This window comes from Trachemys scripta, chromosome 1 (assembly GCF_013100865.1).
Source record: "Trachemys scripta elegans isolate TJP31775 chromosome 1, CAS_Tse_1.0, whole genome shotgun sequence".
NCBI lineage: Eukaryota > Metazoa > Chordata > Testudines > Emydidae > Trachemys > Trachemys scripta.
Window position 1 is genome coordinate 209,415,945 of NC_048298.1, and position 15,399 is coordinate 209,431,343.

General features: G+C 40.1%; 1 protein-coding gene across 3 annotated transcripts in view; it reads left to right on the forward strand.

Moving 5' to 3' along the window:
• RPS6KA3 (ribosomal protein S6 kinase A3) overlaps positions 1-14,790 on the forward strand; it is a 127,461-nt gene extending 112,671 nt beyond the window's left edge. For all 3 annotated transcript variants that reach the window (XM_034755488.1, XM_034755497.1, XM_034755505.1), the window contains 6 exons: positions 64-222; positions 2,181-2,342; positions 2,568-2,644; positions 5,631-5,748; positions 7,678-7,818; positions 9,398-14,790. In XM_034755488.1, the coding sequence (XP_034611379.1) occupies positions 64-222; positions 2,181-2,342; positions 2,568-2,644; positions 5,631-5,748; positions 7,678-7,818; positions 9,398-9,520 (780 nt within the window). In that variant the 3' untranslated portion in view covers positions 9,521-14,790. The remainder of the gene's footprint in view (positions 1-63; positions 223-2,180; positions 2,343-2,567; positions 2,645-5,630; positions 5,749-7,677; positions 7,819-9,397) is intronic.
• Positions 14,791-15,399: the final 609 nt, after the last annotated feature.

The following is a 15,399-nucleotide window of genomic DNA, read 5'->3' on the forward strand; positions in this document are numbered from 1 at the left end:
GAAGGGTAATAGAAGAGAACTTTTTAAAAGAAGTTTAGATGCTAATTTATTTCATTTTTGTAGGTGTATGATGATGGAAAGTATGTATATGTGGTAACAGAACTTATGAAAGGAGGAGAACTGCTGGACAAAATTCTTAGGCAAAAGTTTTTCTCAGAACGAGAAGCTAGTGCTGTCCTGCTCACAATAACAAGAACTGTTGAGTACCTCCATGCACAAGGGGTAAGTATTCTACTTGAATAAAACATTTAGAAATGCATTATCTAATATATACAGAAACACAATTTACAAGGACAAATCCACATCTGGCGCATTCTTCCATTGTGTAAAAATTAAACAAGTGTTTCCTAGAAAATAACTATGCTGCACCAAACCTTTTCTCCAAAACTCTCAAACTCCTGATACTTTCTGTAGCGGAAAGCTCATTTTCACAGTCAAAGTAATTTAGAGGTGGGTAAGGTTGATGTGGTGATAGTTAGAGTAAAAAGTGAAAAATCTTTGTATTGTAAAAGAAAGGAACATGATGGTTAAGGACAAAGATGGAGAGTGACATTGGGAGCCAGGGAGGCCATAAGGCAGGAGGTAGTGATGTCACCAAAGCACGTGGAGTGGTTGGAGGAGGAAAACAGGTGACACATCTGTATCTATGATGGGAAGAAAGAGGAGGGGATAATAAGCTTTATAATTAACAACTCATTAATACATTCATTTGCTTGTCTGCCATAGCATCCCATTATGTATGGTAACAGTCTTTGTGACAAATGTTGAAGTCATATTCCTAAATTTATATCTCAAGAAACGGTTGTCAATAATTCAGCCTACATGATCTTTGTTTCTTCAAACACTATCGTTCTAGGAAATTTGGAGATGAAATTACTTGACGTTTGTAAGGGGTTTGAACTCACCTCTCACGAGTGCCCCCCGGCCGAGCGCATGTGCCTGCACACTCTCTATACCTGTTTATGATGGCTCTTCACTGACTCCAGCCAAGTCATACACTGTCTGTCTGTCAGATCAAAGCAACACAAACCCCTTTCGGGATACAAGTGCAACAGGGGCCTCTCTCAGTGCCCTCTGTAATGTGTCCCTCAGTTTGTTCCTGCTCAGAACAGAGCCCTAGGACTCCTTCCCTGGAGGCAATGTCTTCACCCTCTCAGGGCCTTTCTGGCCCCAGCTCTTCAGCTGGGCCACTACAGTTCAGTCCCCCTTCTGGGGTGCCTCAAACTCCAGGCCACTTTCCCAGTGGCTGGTGGAGGGACCCAGCCCAGGAACCCTATAGATAGATCGCAACTGTTCGCAATGTCCCTTTAAATAAACTGCATTGCTGCTATAATTCCCTGGGCTACTACCTCATGGCTCCCGCACATTCTTCACCCTTACCTCAAGGCCTTGTCCTTGTGCAGTCCTAGCAGCCAGCCTGGAGGACCATCCACTTTCCTCCAGCTCTAGCGAAGACTGAACTCGCTTTGGCCCTGCAGCTCTTCTTATGCTGACCTGCTGGGCCCTAACTGGCTGTTTCCCACACAGTTGCTCTAGGCAACTTGGAGGACCTCTCTACTCAGGGGCGGCTCCAGACATCAGCACACCAAGCGTGTGCCTGGGGCGGCAAGTCGCAAGGGGGGGCCTGCCGGTCGCCATGACGGCGGCAGTCAGGCTGCCTTCGGCGGCATGCCTGCAGGAGGTCCGCCAGTGCTGCAGTTTCTGCAGCAATTCGTCGATGGGTAGGCCAAAGGTGCGGGACCGGCGGACCACCCGAAGGCTGCCTGACTGCCATGCTTGGGGCAGCAAAATACATAGAGCCTCCCCTGTCTCTACTGCCCTTTTCTGGGGCAGGGTGTGGCAGGGCCACAAGGCCTCCAGCAGGGGCCTCAGGGCCTAGTCCACTCCGTCACAGTGTTCATCATCATCAACTCGTGTCAAACATCACTTTCATGCTCAGAGTGCCCAAATTTGAAAACTGGACCTATTGTATTGTTCTCAAAATTAACTCATGTATTTCACCATTCTGACATTCTGGGTAGCCAAAAACAATGCATTATGGTGTACTGGAGTTGATATTAGAAACATCACCTTCTTTTAAAGGCCATTGCTAACTACAAATTAAAAAGCAGTGAAGGTAAGTGCTTATAATAGAGAACACTATCCTATATTTTGTTTTTTGTATTTGTGTTTTTATTTAGGTTGTTCATCGAGATCTGAAACCTAGCAACATTCTTTATGTTGATGAATCTGGTAACCCAGAATCAATTCGAATTTGTGATTTTGGCTTTGCAAAACAGCTAAGAGCAGAAAATGGTCTTTTGATGACTCCATGTTACACAGCAAATTTTGTTGCTCCAGAGGTAAATATCAAGTTGTGGTGTACATGCCTTCAGATTATTTTAATAGGGTTTTTTCATTATTTAAACATTGTTTCTCCATTATTGCATAATTGTAAAATGATCAATGAATTTAGCTTTTGAAACAATAAACAGTTGAGATCTTTGAAGCAATATGATAACGTTGGCACCAAAATCATAATAAAGTGTACTGTTTTCTGTAGAAATTAATATATTTGCTTTTCACAGGTTTTAAAACGGCAAGGCTATGATGCTGCTTGTGATATTTGGAGTCTTGGTGTCCTGCTTTATACTATGCTCACTGGGTGAGTTTGCAGAAATTAAGTGGGTTTTTTTTGTTTGCTTATATAAGTTTACTATTCTCAAACAAAGTATTGATTATGTGCTCAATCCTGCAAGATGCTAATATTCCTGGGAGGTGCTGGGTGCTGGTTTCTGTGGGAGTTGAGGGTGCTCTGCACGTAGTAGGATCAAGCTCTTAAGAGTCTGATATCTAAAATAAACTTCCCTATGAGTTTGCTTAACTGTTGTTAAATCTAGTCAAAGATTATATCAAATGTATGTTTTGTAGCCTTATGATTATTTAAGAATAGGAATAGACTCACATACATTGTTACTTTACATGAAGTGGAAACTTGTTTCTACCAAAAAAGCTAGAAAGTACTATGCATATTGAAGAGAATATATGTGGTTAAAATTTACCAGCTTTGACCCGGTGTGCCTAGATCAGCCCTCGCTAGAAATGCCAAGGTCAGGACAGGCTGCAAAAGGGAGAGCAGATACTCCAAAGACTGGTGGGTAACACTCAAGTTAAATTCCCCAACCAGTCACAAATTGTGCTTCTGATCTCCCACACTGGTTTTCAAGAAGCAGCCTCCTTTATTGCATTCCAGTTCTCTGGCTCCCAGTCAGCACATAGGTCCAGTACAGTGATAAGTTATTTAAAAAGCTCTGCTCACATATACAAAGTGTTCTTCTGACCCCAAAGGGTCAGCCACGTTACCAAGTCAGTATAGGTTTGGATCTTACCCAAAATACCACACTACCAGCCAATCCTTTAGTGTCTAAAACTAAAGGTTTATTATAAAGAAAAAAGAAAGAACAAGAAGAGAGCTATTAAATGGTAAAGCACTCAGATACATACAGAGACTTCAGAGTTCATGTATTAGGTTCTTAGCAGTATTGCTGAGTTTGCTGGTTTGAAAGTCCCTTTGGAATACATCCACAGCTTGGATGGGTAATTCAGGCCTTTGTTCAGAGCTTCAGTTTGTAGCAAAGTTCTTCCAGGGTAAGAAGCAGGACTGAAGATAAAATGGAGATGATGCAGCTGCCTTTTATAGTCCTTTTGCCACATGCTGGTACTTCCTTTGTTTCAAACACAAACTCACAGCAGATAGCACATGGCATTGAAAGGCCGTAGAGTTCTCTCCATAGGCATGCCCCTGCATGCCTTGCTGAGTCATAAGGTATAGTCCCTGACCCTTTCAATGGGTTTATTGTACAGTTGATGTCCCTTGTTGGCCATCATGCAGGCCTAGCGCTGATGCCAATCTGTCTGTGGGTGTCACCCAGAAACACAGCACAAGTTTTGAAATACAGATATACCCTACATATTTATAACTCATAATACAAATGTGATACAAACATGAACAAGATAATCAGACTTGGCAATGTATAACATTTTCGCAGATACCTCACACAGCATATCTTGCATGATTCATTGCAATTTTATAATTTTGGTATCAACAATATCATAAAATGTCTCCCATATTTCCTACAGCATTACACCAGTGAAGCTTTGAAGTTTACTCCTGGGGAATTCGGCACCACTGCGCATGTGCCGATTTTATGTCCCCCTCAGATTTCTTTTCTTCCCCACAGAAAAATGACTTTCTGACGGGGAAGCAAAGGGAAGCTACAAGAGCAGTCATGCGACCTTCCACAGCAGTATGTTTCGGGTGCCCAGGGCAGCCAGCCGGGGCCAAGACTAGGGAAGCCCTGGCTGGTGACTCCTACTCTGCGCCAGGATCAGGGGCTAGTCTCAGCTCAGCTGGGAAGGATGGGACTTCCTCTTCCCCTACAGGGCACCCAGGGCCAGGTCAGACCAACCCCCAGATTTCTACCCCAGCTGCAGGAAGCACCACAAACTCTCCTTCCTGCATCCATCGCTCCTCAGCTGCAGCGGCAAGGATCCCTGTACAAGGAGCTGCTCCCCAATCCACCCAACCCCTGTGCATCCAGACTCCATCATAGCTCACCGCGCCTCACTCTCACACACTCAGAACCCGCCCCCCTCCCCCTCGATGAGCCCTACTCCCCCTTCACCTGGATCACCCTGACGAGCCACCCGGATCCCCACCCCACGAGCCCCAACCAACTGCACCTGGTTCCCTACCCCCACTGAGCCCCTCTCCCCCAGCATCTGGACCCCCACTAACCCCCCCACACCCAGACCCCATGCCAAGCTCTATTCCCCCCCCATACCCAGATCCCCCTTGCTGAGGCCCAACCACCTTCACCTGGACCCCCTTCAGAGTCCCATTACTGTTACACCCACAAAATCTCAAGAAGCCCCTGTGCATCCAGATCTCTTCCCCTCCTCCCCTTCTCCCTCCCCCCCCGGATCTCCCACTGAGCTGCCTGCACCCAGTTGCCTCACATACAGCCCTCTCAGCTCACACCTGGACTCCCCATATTGAACCTCTCCACACTTGGATCCTGCCTTGCCGAGTCTGCCTATCCACACCTGGTGCATCTGGCATGGAGGAGCAGGGCCCTGGAGTGTTTCTGGGGCAGGCCCGGTCCTTGCACTGTGTCAGGGTTGGGTGCAACCTCACCGCTGAATCTGTGTCCCGAGGGGTAGCTGCACTGTGATCTCCCACCTCTGTGCAGCCAGTGGCCTGTGCTCCCCAATGCCATGCTGAAGACTCCACATTTATTTGACAAATAAAATTTGCAGAATTTTTCAGAATTTGAAAATATTGTGCACAGAATTTTTAATTTTTTGCGCAGAATGTCCTCAGGAGTAGAAGTTTGATTACTCACAAGAATGAATCAGATCACTTCACACAATACAGTCAGAATTATATTCCCATTCTACCATGTAGTTCATCTATAATTTATTCTTTTGGGTGCTTTTGAAATCAGTTTTACTATAATTTTTGATGTTGGAGAGGGGGGTGTTAATTACGATTATTTTGAAACCACTGGCAACTGTGGTCAGACTTGAAATAAAGATTGGAGTCCAGCATGGAAAAGCTATTAATACTCTGAACTTGTTTGATTAATTAGTTACACTCCTTTCGCAAATGGTCCCGATGATACCCCAGAGGAGATATTGGCACGAATAGGTAGTGGAAAGTTCTCTCTCACTGGTGGTTACTGGAATTCAGTTTCAGTTACAGCTAAGGCAAGTATATTTAATATTTTGTCTTTTTGTGCATGAGATGGATTTTAACAGATTCTGTAAAGGATTTTTTGTCACAATAAAAATTGCTTATAAAATTAGAAAACATGATTTTAATGAAGGTTGCGGATTTTTAAAAATGTACTGAGCCAATCCTTTGTATGAGTAGATATTCATTTGATAATTATGAACCCTTCATGTTTAAACAGTCAGTCATGTGTAGGAAGAAAAATAACCACGTTTACCACCACCACTTTTAATTTTGTGGGGCGCTGAAAAACCAAATCAGGATGCAGTAGTTATAACCACATGCTCTTGGGCGCTTCTTTTATGGGTCCATGAAGTATCTGTGAAGGGCAGCCATAACTTAGCACTATATATATAATGTTCAAAAGCATTCAATAGTCTTCATCACCCTCTATCTAGTTATAATAAAGCCCTAATATGCTCAAAGAATTTTTCCCCCTTCTTTGGCTAATGTCTTTAATTTGCTTTGTGCTTCCATATGTCTTGATTTCTAAATACTCACAAGTATTTTCCCACATTTTATGTTAAACAGCCTGACTGACATGTCTACCTTTTGTCCTGGACAAGATATAGATCACTTATCTCTTTATTCAGTGCCATCCCAACCAATTCTACTGGGAGTCCCGAATGTGTCTAAAATCATTCAGCTTTTAAGAAGTCTTTTTATTAGGGTCTTTATTCCAAACTCCACAACAGAGAGTTTGTTTTATAAGAAAATGTTTGCATGCTGTTAAGTACTTTAGAATGTTTTTAGTCAATTTAAGATTACTAAATGCATTTTTTTCTCATAAGCAGTTGTCCCAGAATTAGAAGTTTTATACTCTCCTTACCCTTTATATGGGCCCTGGTCTACAATACAGAGTCAAGTCGACGTAAGGCAGCTTATGTTGACCTAATTATGTAAGTGCCCTACTACACTGACATAATAACTCAAGCCTTGCGCCTCTCATGGAGGTGATGCCTGTGTAGTTAGGGCAACACAGTGTCTGTGTTGACACTGCGGGTTACTTATGTCGGCTGTTGGTTGTCATTCTTGTCAATTTCATGGCTCCAAATTGACAAGAAAGTTGCTCACAACTTGTGCTGTCATCCAGGGGAAGGAGGGGGGCTCCAACTAGAGCTCGGCTGGCCCCCGTTCCCAGCTGGGCTGCTGCCTGGACTCCCCACTCAGAGCTAGGCTGCCCCAGGCTCCCAGCTCCCAGCAGGGCTGCTGTCCAGACTCCCCGCGCCCAGTTGGGCTGCAGACCAGGCTTCTCGCTCGGAGCCAAGCTGCTCCCAGGGTCCCTGTTCCATCCTGGTGGCTGCCCAGGGTCCCTGCTCCCCACTCAGAGCTGGGGTCCTGGCTCCTTGATCACCCAGCTAGCAGCAAGCCAAGGGCATGGGAGGCAGTTGGGATACCAGCAGGGAGCTGCATGGAGCTGAGAGCCTGGGCTTTCTACCCCCTACACTGCCCCTCTTATGTCAGTGGAAGTACTCCTGATGTGGACGCAGAAGCAGTGTGACAGAAGCCAGAGCAGTGTGGAAATGAACCACCACAGTAATTACTGCGGTGACTGTAAGTTGACCTAACATAGGTTGGCTTAAGTTTGTAGTGTAGACATGCCCTTAGAGTAAGATACCTCAGAATTAATCTATATAATTTCACTTGCATACTGCTCTTCACTTGACTAGTTATGTTGTAAACTCTCCAATAGATCTTGGCATTTTTGGGCACAGTATGGAGTAATACTTCAACCACTTCCAGACGATGGCCTGGAGATTTGCTTAAACTACTGATCACAACAAAATATTTCTTCAAAACTTGAATTTTAATCATGTTTAACATTATTAATGCTCTAAAAATTAATCTGTACTGCCTTAAATTTTACTGTTCATCTGAATTAACTGTTTCTGTATTGTTGACAGGACCTGGTTTCAAAGATGCTTCATGTCGACCCACATCAAAGACTGACTGCTGCCCAGGTTCTTAGACACCCTTGGATAGTTGACAGTGACCAGTTGCCTCAGTACCAGCTAAACCGACAGGATGCTCCACATTTGGTGAAGGTAAATAAATTTGTGTGTTCAGCTAGGTGATTAGCTAGTATGAATTGTAAACAAAAACAGTTACCATGCATTTGCTCTAAGTACTAATCACAAACTTTTATGATTGTGTGTGAGTTCAGTAAACACAGTGCATTAAGCCAAGTGAACTTGTGATTTACCTAATGTAAAGGACTTCAAGTGAATCCATCTGTGGAGAATAAATCTGCTCTGTTCACAAAGAGCAGTACACTGCAATCTCCATGCTGTTTTACTTTTTGTGTTAAGACAGATTACAAGATAAAATGAGTTTATAAATAGTGTTTTCCCTGGTGATTTAGACTGTTGACTCCTAGATTTTAAACTCTGATTTTAAAAAATAGTTCATCTGAGACTGTAAGTGATATAGATGTTTACAATGGAGGAATTGTAGTTATGGCTGCTAGTGTGATTTTAGTGGAGGGATTATAAGTATAAAAATTGATATTTTGGAGGTGAAATTGATTCTTTTTTACAAAATTTTCATTAAAAATAAAAAATGAAATGGAAACCTTATAGCAAAGGTTATATTGAATGGTGTATTATATAACGATCAACACTTGATAGTCTGAAACACAAACCACTTTTGATACCAACTGATTTTTTTATTTTAATTTTAACCTGGGTGGGTGAGATTGAAGATCCCCACACTCATTTCCCGCACACACATACAAAGTCCCTCAGAGGCCTTATGTCATGGTGAACCTCCCAACCACCGAAGAGGGATCTTACATCTTAAGAGTTAATCAAATGACCCTAAGTCAACTGTAAGACACAGAGTTTCCAGCACTAAATGGCTTAGAAGCAAGGAACCAAGTTCAGATCCCAGCCATAGATTAGAATTTCCTAACAATTTGTAAACTTAATTTAGATGTATACGCTTCATATTTATATAAACTAGTAATGAAACATATTTTAAAGCAATTTTTAGTGAAAACAGAAATGGTTAGCCAGACCATAAACAAGGACAATCCTCTAGTGCAGTGGTTCTTAACCTGGGGTGCACGATGCCCTTTCTGGTGATGCAAGACATGCCAGATTTTTTTAGAAGGTAAATCATCGAAAACATAAATTAAGCATAGGCACATAAGTACAACTACTTTGTTTCATCAAACCTATGTATTTATTAACATTATACATTTTTTAACAATTACTGTAATATACAAACAAAAAATATATCTAGGTTTAAAGAACTGACCTACTTCAACAATTTTTGATAAGGGTGCGAGAACATATTTTGATTTTTGATAAGGGGTGCGAGGACATATTTTGAGAATCAAAGGGGTGCAGGCTGCAGTAAAGGTTAAGAACCACTGCTCTAGTGGGATTTTACTCTCTGCACTTTTGGGATCTAGTTAATGTAGTCATGCTTTAAATAGCTAGAATAATACACTGGTAATTCAAGCCCATTGTTTTTAACTACAGAAAACAGTTTGATTATTAAAGATCTCTAAATCATGTAATATTGTTATGATCGCTAGTATGTAGTAAAGTCACAATGTGGCGGGGGGGGGGGGGGGGTGTTTGTTTTGTTTTGTTTTACCTCTGCATTCTAACCCTTTAGGGTGCCATGGCAGCCACATACTCTGCTTTGAACCGCAATCAGTCACCAGTTTTGGAGCCAGTAGGCCGTTCTACTCTTGCTCAGAGGAGAGGTATAAAAAAAATTACCTCAACAGCCCTGTGAAGTGACCTCAACCAGATACTTGGTACCATGGTATAAGATGATAGCACAAATCATGGCGACAAGTAGCACATATCTGACAGATTCCTGCAAGCACACTCTGTCCCAGCTGGTACCCATAATGCTGCTGCTCCTATTGTTGCTACTGCTTTCATCTATTCTCCCTTTAAACTGTTGATGGCAAGTTTTTGACCTTTCTGGAGCTTTGGATGGAGTGAAAAATGGAAACACAATGAAAATGAACATGTTCAGTAATTGAATAAACTAGAAGAATTATGAATGCCAACTCTATCATAAAAATACACTGAATAAAGCACTCTGCACCATATAGCATTATTTTTATAAGAAATATTTCTCGTCCCCTAAAATATTCTTTGTTACATGTTGGGATGGACAGTTTATGTTAAGCACTTAGCTTAAACAATCTGTTTATATTAGCACTGTATACTTTGTGCCATCCAACATTTTGTATGTTTTTGTAAACAATTCATAAGCAGTACTTTTCTGTGCTGTTTTCTTTAATGTATACATGCCTTGGTTTATTTAGATTTTATTAATCATTTTGACAATTAACTCTGGTTAAACAGTTCACCTGGATTAATCAGTATTGTTGGACAGCTCTAAAACAGCCTTGACTGTTAAACAGCTATTGAATGTAATATTATGAATGTGTATTTTTCCTTGTCTATGTCTTTTCTACATTTCCATGTTTTTGAAGTTGCATGTCTGTTATGAAAACCAGAGAGATGTTGTAGTATTAAAAATTTAAACAGTGGGTTTCTCACACATGTAATAGGTAATGCATCCATAACAAAAAGTATCTTGTTCCACATCACCCCCATCTCTTTTCCCCCACCAATTACAGGACTCAGGAATCGTTGCTAAATAGTTTTCCCTTTCAGGACAGTTGTTTCTTGCTTTTTCTCATAATTCATTTAATATTTATACTTTAGTTAAGAGCTGACATATTTTGTTTAGCTGGTGCTGGCATTAGAGAATTAGAGAAGAAATGTAATGCTGACTCTAAAGCAAAAGACAATGTCCATTGATAAACAGATGCTTACCAAAAATGGATGTAAACTTTGTCTCTTGTGGTTAGAATATACTGGACTGATGAATTTCAATTTTTTCATTCTTGTGATGCTCTGTTTACAGTCCAAAGCAGTCAGAATAGAACCATCCAGTACTTTTAACTGACGTCTGAGGTTCTAGCACCATAATTGGTCTCCGTGGCCTTTCATCACCCTCCAGGCACCCTTAAAATTGTACTGTCCAAGTCAAGTAAAACAAAACCATCCTTTTCGTGTTCCTTGATGGCAGTGTTCTTCCCACTTTTTCTTTTAATGTGAGTGTAAAAGGCTCTTAGTTTACGTTCTGAGGACACAAATCATAAAACGTGCTTGCTTTTATGTAGTCTGTGAGATTCACTGCAGATAGCTGATCTTGAGTGTGCACTGGAGCACATTAAAGTTTGGCTGATATCCCATTCTGCCAAAGAAAATGGTACATCAACTGACTACCTGAATCAAATACCCTTTACAGAAATATCCAAAGCTACTAAATATGGAGCTTAGTGCACATTCTGTGAACAATACTTTTTAAAAATCAAGAGATCAGCACAAATGACAGTGTGATTCTTGGTCAATTAGTCTGTTCAGTTATTTTTCCAATAACCAATTTGTTAGTTTTCCTACAGTGAGAAGTTTTCAAAGAAATTTGTGGAAAGAGAAAGTGAAGTCCTTCATTAATGTCACACCACAGATTTCCTCCATCTGATTCATTGATCCCTATGAACATGGAACGAAGACTCTGTCAGAAGTTTTTAGGTATTCCTTGGCAAACAGGAAAGCTTAGGTTTTTACAAGCTGCCTGGAACTTTACAGTTAAGCAGCTAGCTACTGTTTTAAGTGTGAGGTAGGGATAAACATCATAGCTTGTTCGTTTAATGCTCTAAATTAAAGGAGGGAAGACATTCTGGTCTCCGTATAAACTTGTGGGGATCTCTGAAAAGGGAGTAGAAATAGAGGATTGGGAAAGGGAAGGGATTTTAATTGGAGAACAAACTGTTTAGCTTCCAGAATCAACTTGATCACTGGTGTTAAAATGCCAAACAGAGAATCATGCTGTCACATAGTCTCCTAATCAAAAGGTAGGAGTGTGGGGGAATTATGTAGACTCCATGCTCCCTTTAAAAAAAAAAAAAAAAGCAATTAGAGCTGAAAAGCTAGAGGCTTTGTATGTAGTTTGGTGCTGTCTATGCTGATGTCCCTCAAGGGGTCTAGAGAACAAGAAAGGCCCTTTACAAATAAATAGTAATAATAAGGGTTCCTTTATTAAACATGCAAAGCAATTTGTCTTACTGCCCTCTGTGGAACCTGATGTGTCTTATTTCTTAATACCTTGCCATGGTGCTGATCTAAATTTGGCAAGGATGATGAAGCGTTAGGGACTTTCCAAGGCAAGATGCAGAACTCTAGCAGGGCCCTCAAGATTTACCCTTGGTCTCAGTGGGGCGTGGTAATCCAAAGGAAATAGAGAATTTTTAATGTTGGTTTATATTATTAAAGAATAACTTTTTAACTGGAGGGTTCTTATTGATCACAAAAAGTCGAACAGGTGTCTTGAACGTATTTGTTTCACTACTATCCTCAGCGTAATTTCCTCGATACCTAATGTTCTACCACTTCCTCCTTACCTAATGTTCTACCATTGAGTGGTGGCTCTTTCATTCTGTTGAGGATTCTCCCTTTATACAAGAAATATCCTTAATGTTGAGGAGGGGAAAAGCCATTTGCAGCATAGTCTTTCCTTTGAGATTGGCTGCAGCACCATGGTGTTAGCCTAACAACTGTTTGGTAATCTCACCCTTCAGCATCTCTCTCTTCAGGTCCATCAGTAACTATAAGTCAGGCTTGACAAAAATTAAGAAACCATGTATCCTGGAAACTGTTTTTAATTTCTTCTTTCGAAGATTAAGGTTAAACATTAAGTCAAATCTAGTTGATAGCTTTCATTTTAGAACAGTACTGCTGGAATAATTACATGGTCTTTCAGTTCTTTTGCTTCAAGTCATAAAATGATCAGCAACTGAATTCAGGAAGGAATATCCCATATATACTTAATAAATAGGAGTGCTGGGGGGTTTAGATCTTCCTCTGAAACATCTGGTATTATAGTCAATATAACAGAGCAGAAAATCAGTAGTTACTCAAATATGGTAATTTCTGTGTTCCGGAAGTCTTTAATTTTACAGTTGTTTCATTTATTCTGCTTCTGTGTTCCCTCCCAAACTCAACCTAAAGATCAGAAACCCAGCAATGCATCATATACATTTCCATTATGGGCTATAAAGACACTACCTTCATCATCACCCCAGACAGTGTCAGAAACTAACCACAATCCATCAGTTTCACTGTACTCTCCTTGCCTTGCAAGGGGATGTATCTGTCTTGTGAGAGAGTATCTGTGTGCGTAATCCACCAAAGTTATGACAATATCAAGACAAATGACTGTGGCAGAAATTTGTTAGTCTTTTGGCAGTGCATGTGCATTTTTAACAATTGTCTAATTTCAGAAGTTAGGTTTTGTATGGCAGTCTCTGTTTAAGCTAGAAATAATCCGCTACCTGGTTCTGTCTGAAAGTGGGACTCTGTGGAGGCATATTAACGAAAGCACAAACCGATGCTTCAATATTTTTAAGCTACAAAGTCACCTTTGTTCCCTGTGCTTACTGGTCTTTGTAGTCAATCTATCCAAGCAGAGACTATTAGGAAATGTGAATGTGATCAGTATGTTTCTTTTACACAGAAACTGCTCCCACATCTTACTGTGTATATGCACAAGCAAGCGAACCATACTGGGCTTTTAATTTCTTAAATAGCCCATCTCTCAGGCTTGATCTAGAGTAAGTTTTTAAGGTGTGCTGTTAGATGGAGTTGTATAAAACAACCTAATTAACACCTTAAAGACTAGTCAAGACAAAGTGATTGTATTTTAACACATCCTAAACTGGTCAAATCTAAAGTCTAGATCAAATATAGCTTTAAATCCTAGTTTAGACAAGTGTGTTTCTGTGGAGAAAATAAATTTTACAGGCAAATTAACCTAGTTTTATACATGTCTCTTTCTGGGATCCACACATTTTTCTCCCCATTCATCTTTGGTATATTTTTGTAACTGCAGATACTTAGGAACTAAGGATGGGAAATTAACATGCTGCTGCTTAGTTGCAGTCTCAACTCCTTACCACACAAGCTTGAAGGGTGTATGACCCACTGTGTAAATTTTCACTACTGCTTCTTTGTCTGCAAAGCATAGCAAGTGACTCTAGAATACAGATTCATGGAAGAGGAAAAATAGAGAGGAGCAGATACAGGTGAATAGCCTATTTTTTCAAAGCAAAATTGCCAGTGGTGTGAGAGTATGTGAGAGCAAAGGGAGGGAGTAGCTACACTACTCAGATCTATTTCTAGCAACGGTGAAGATCTTTATTCATAATCACTATTAGTACTGAACAAAACTTATACTGAATTTTTCAAATGAAGTATTTAAAACTTTTTTTTAAGAGAAAAAGGCATAAGGAAATAAATTTTGTTTTGTTTTTTGTTTGCTTTGTTTTTGTAAATGTAGTATACCAACTAAAGCTCTGCTTTTCTATTATTGGAAACAGGCTTCTAGGTATGTCATTCGTTGGTAAGCATCAGTGGTTAATGGCTGGGTTTTCACTCATGAAAATAATGTAAATGATTAGCTTTATCTTGATACTCTTGACCTAATCAAAGGGAAGGTGTACTCATAAGGGATGTAATTATTTTGCAATCTAATGGGGGTGGGGGGAATCTACTTAAAACAATTTTTAAAAATGATGAAATCACAGATAAAATATTTTTCTACAATTCTATACTATCATACTTTATACTAGTTTCCTCCGCATGGCATGTAAGTGAGTCTAAGGTATAGTAGCAGGAATTCAACCGTATTGTACCTTTTGGCAGACAATTAAAATAGCATCTTTCAGATGCTTGGCACTGCTGTCATAGAATTGAATTGCTAGTAAAAAGGTTAAATAGTACTGAATACTTAAATGATTGTTTTATTCAGAGTATGATCTAGGAAATTTTCTAATCATACTATTAATGTGTAATCTAAACTGTTCCAGATGTAACCATGAACAGTCCTGGAAAGATATCATTGCTTGCATCCCTGTCAAGTGGCAGGTTTTGTAGTCTTCAAAGGAAATTGAAATTTATACAATGAATAAATTTTCAAACATATGAAAACAAATGTCTGTTTTATTGGGTTTGATTGATTTTTCCAATCACACTTAAAAAAAAAAAAAAAAAAAAAAGACTGCCGTGTGGTTCCTACCTCAAATGTAATTAACTTTGCTCCATATAAAATATGCATTCCCAGCCAGAAAAGACTTATTAAATTAATTTCTAAACTAATGAGGAGTTTTTTTTTTTTTTTTTGAGCTTAATATGCAGGTGTTGTTTTGTCAGTAAGACATTAAAGCTTTATGCCATTACTTTGTTGCATATTTAATCATCTTGACCTTTATTAGTATGGTCAGAGACCTGATGAAAAAAATTAGGCCTAGTATAAGGTCTCAATCACATTTAATTCTATTGAAAACTCTATATATTTGTGAGGTGTCCAGACCAAAAGATGCTAATAATACTAAAATTTGGTGTCACTTAGTCTGTAATCCTGCAACTTCTTGCATGTGGACAAACTGCTGCAAATGTATAGAGCTCCATTGAAGTAACTGGGGCTCTGTGCAGATGAAGTTATCCATCTGTACACAAGCAGATGAAGGATAGGAGTCATAAATTGTAGACTCCAAAGGGCAGGGACCTTGTCTTTTTGTCTGCTATAAAGTG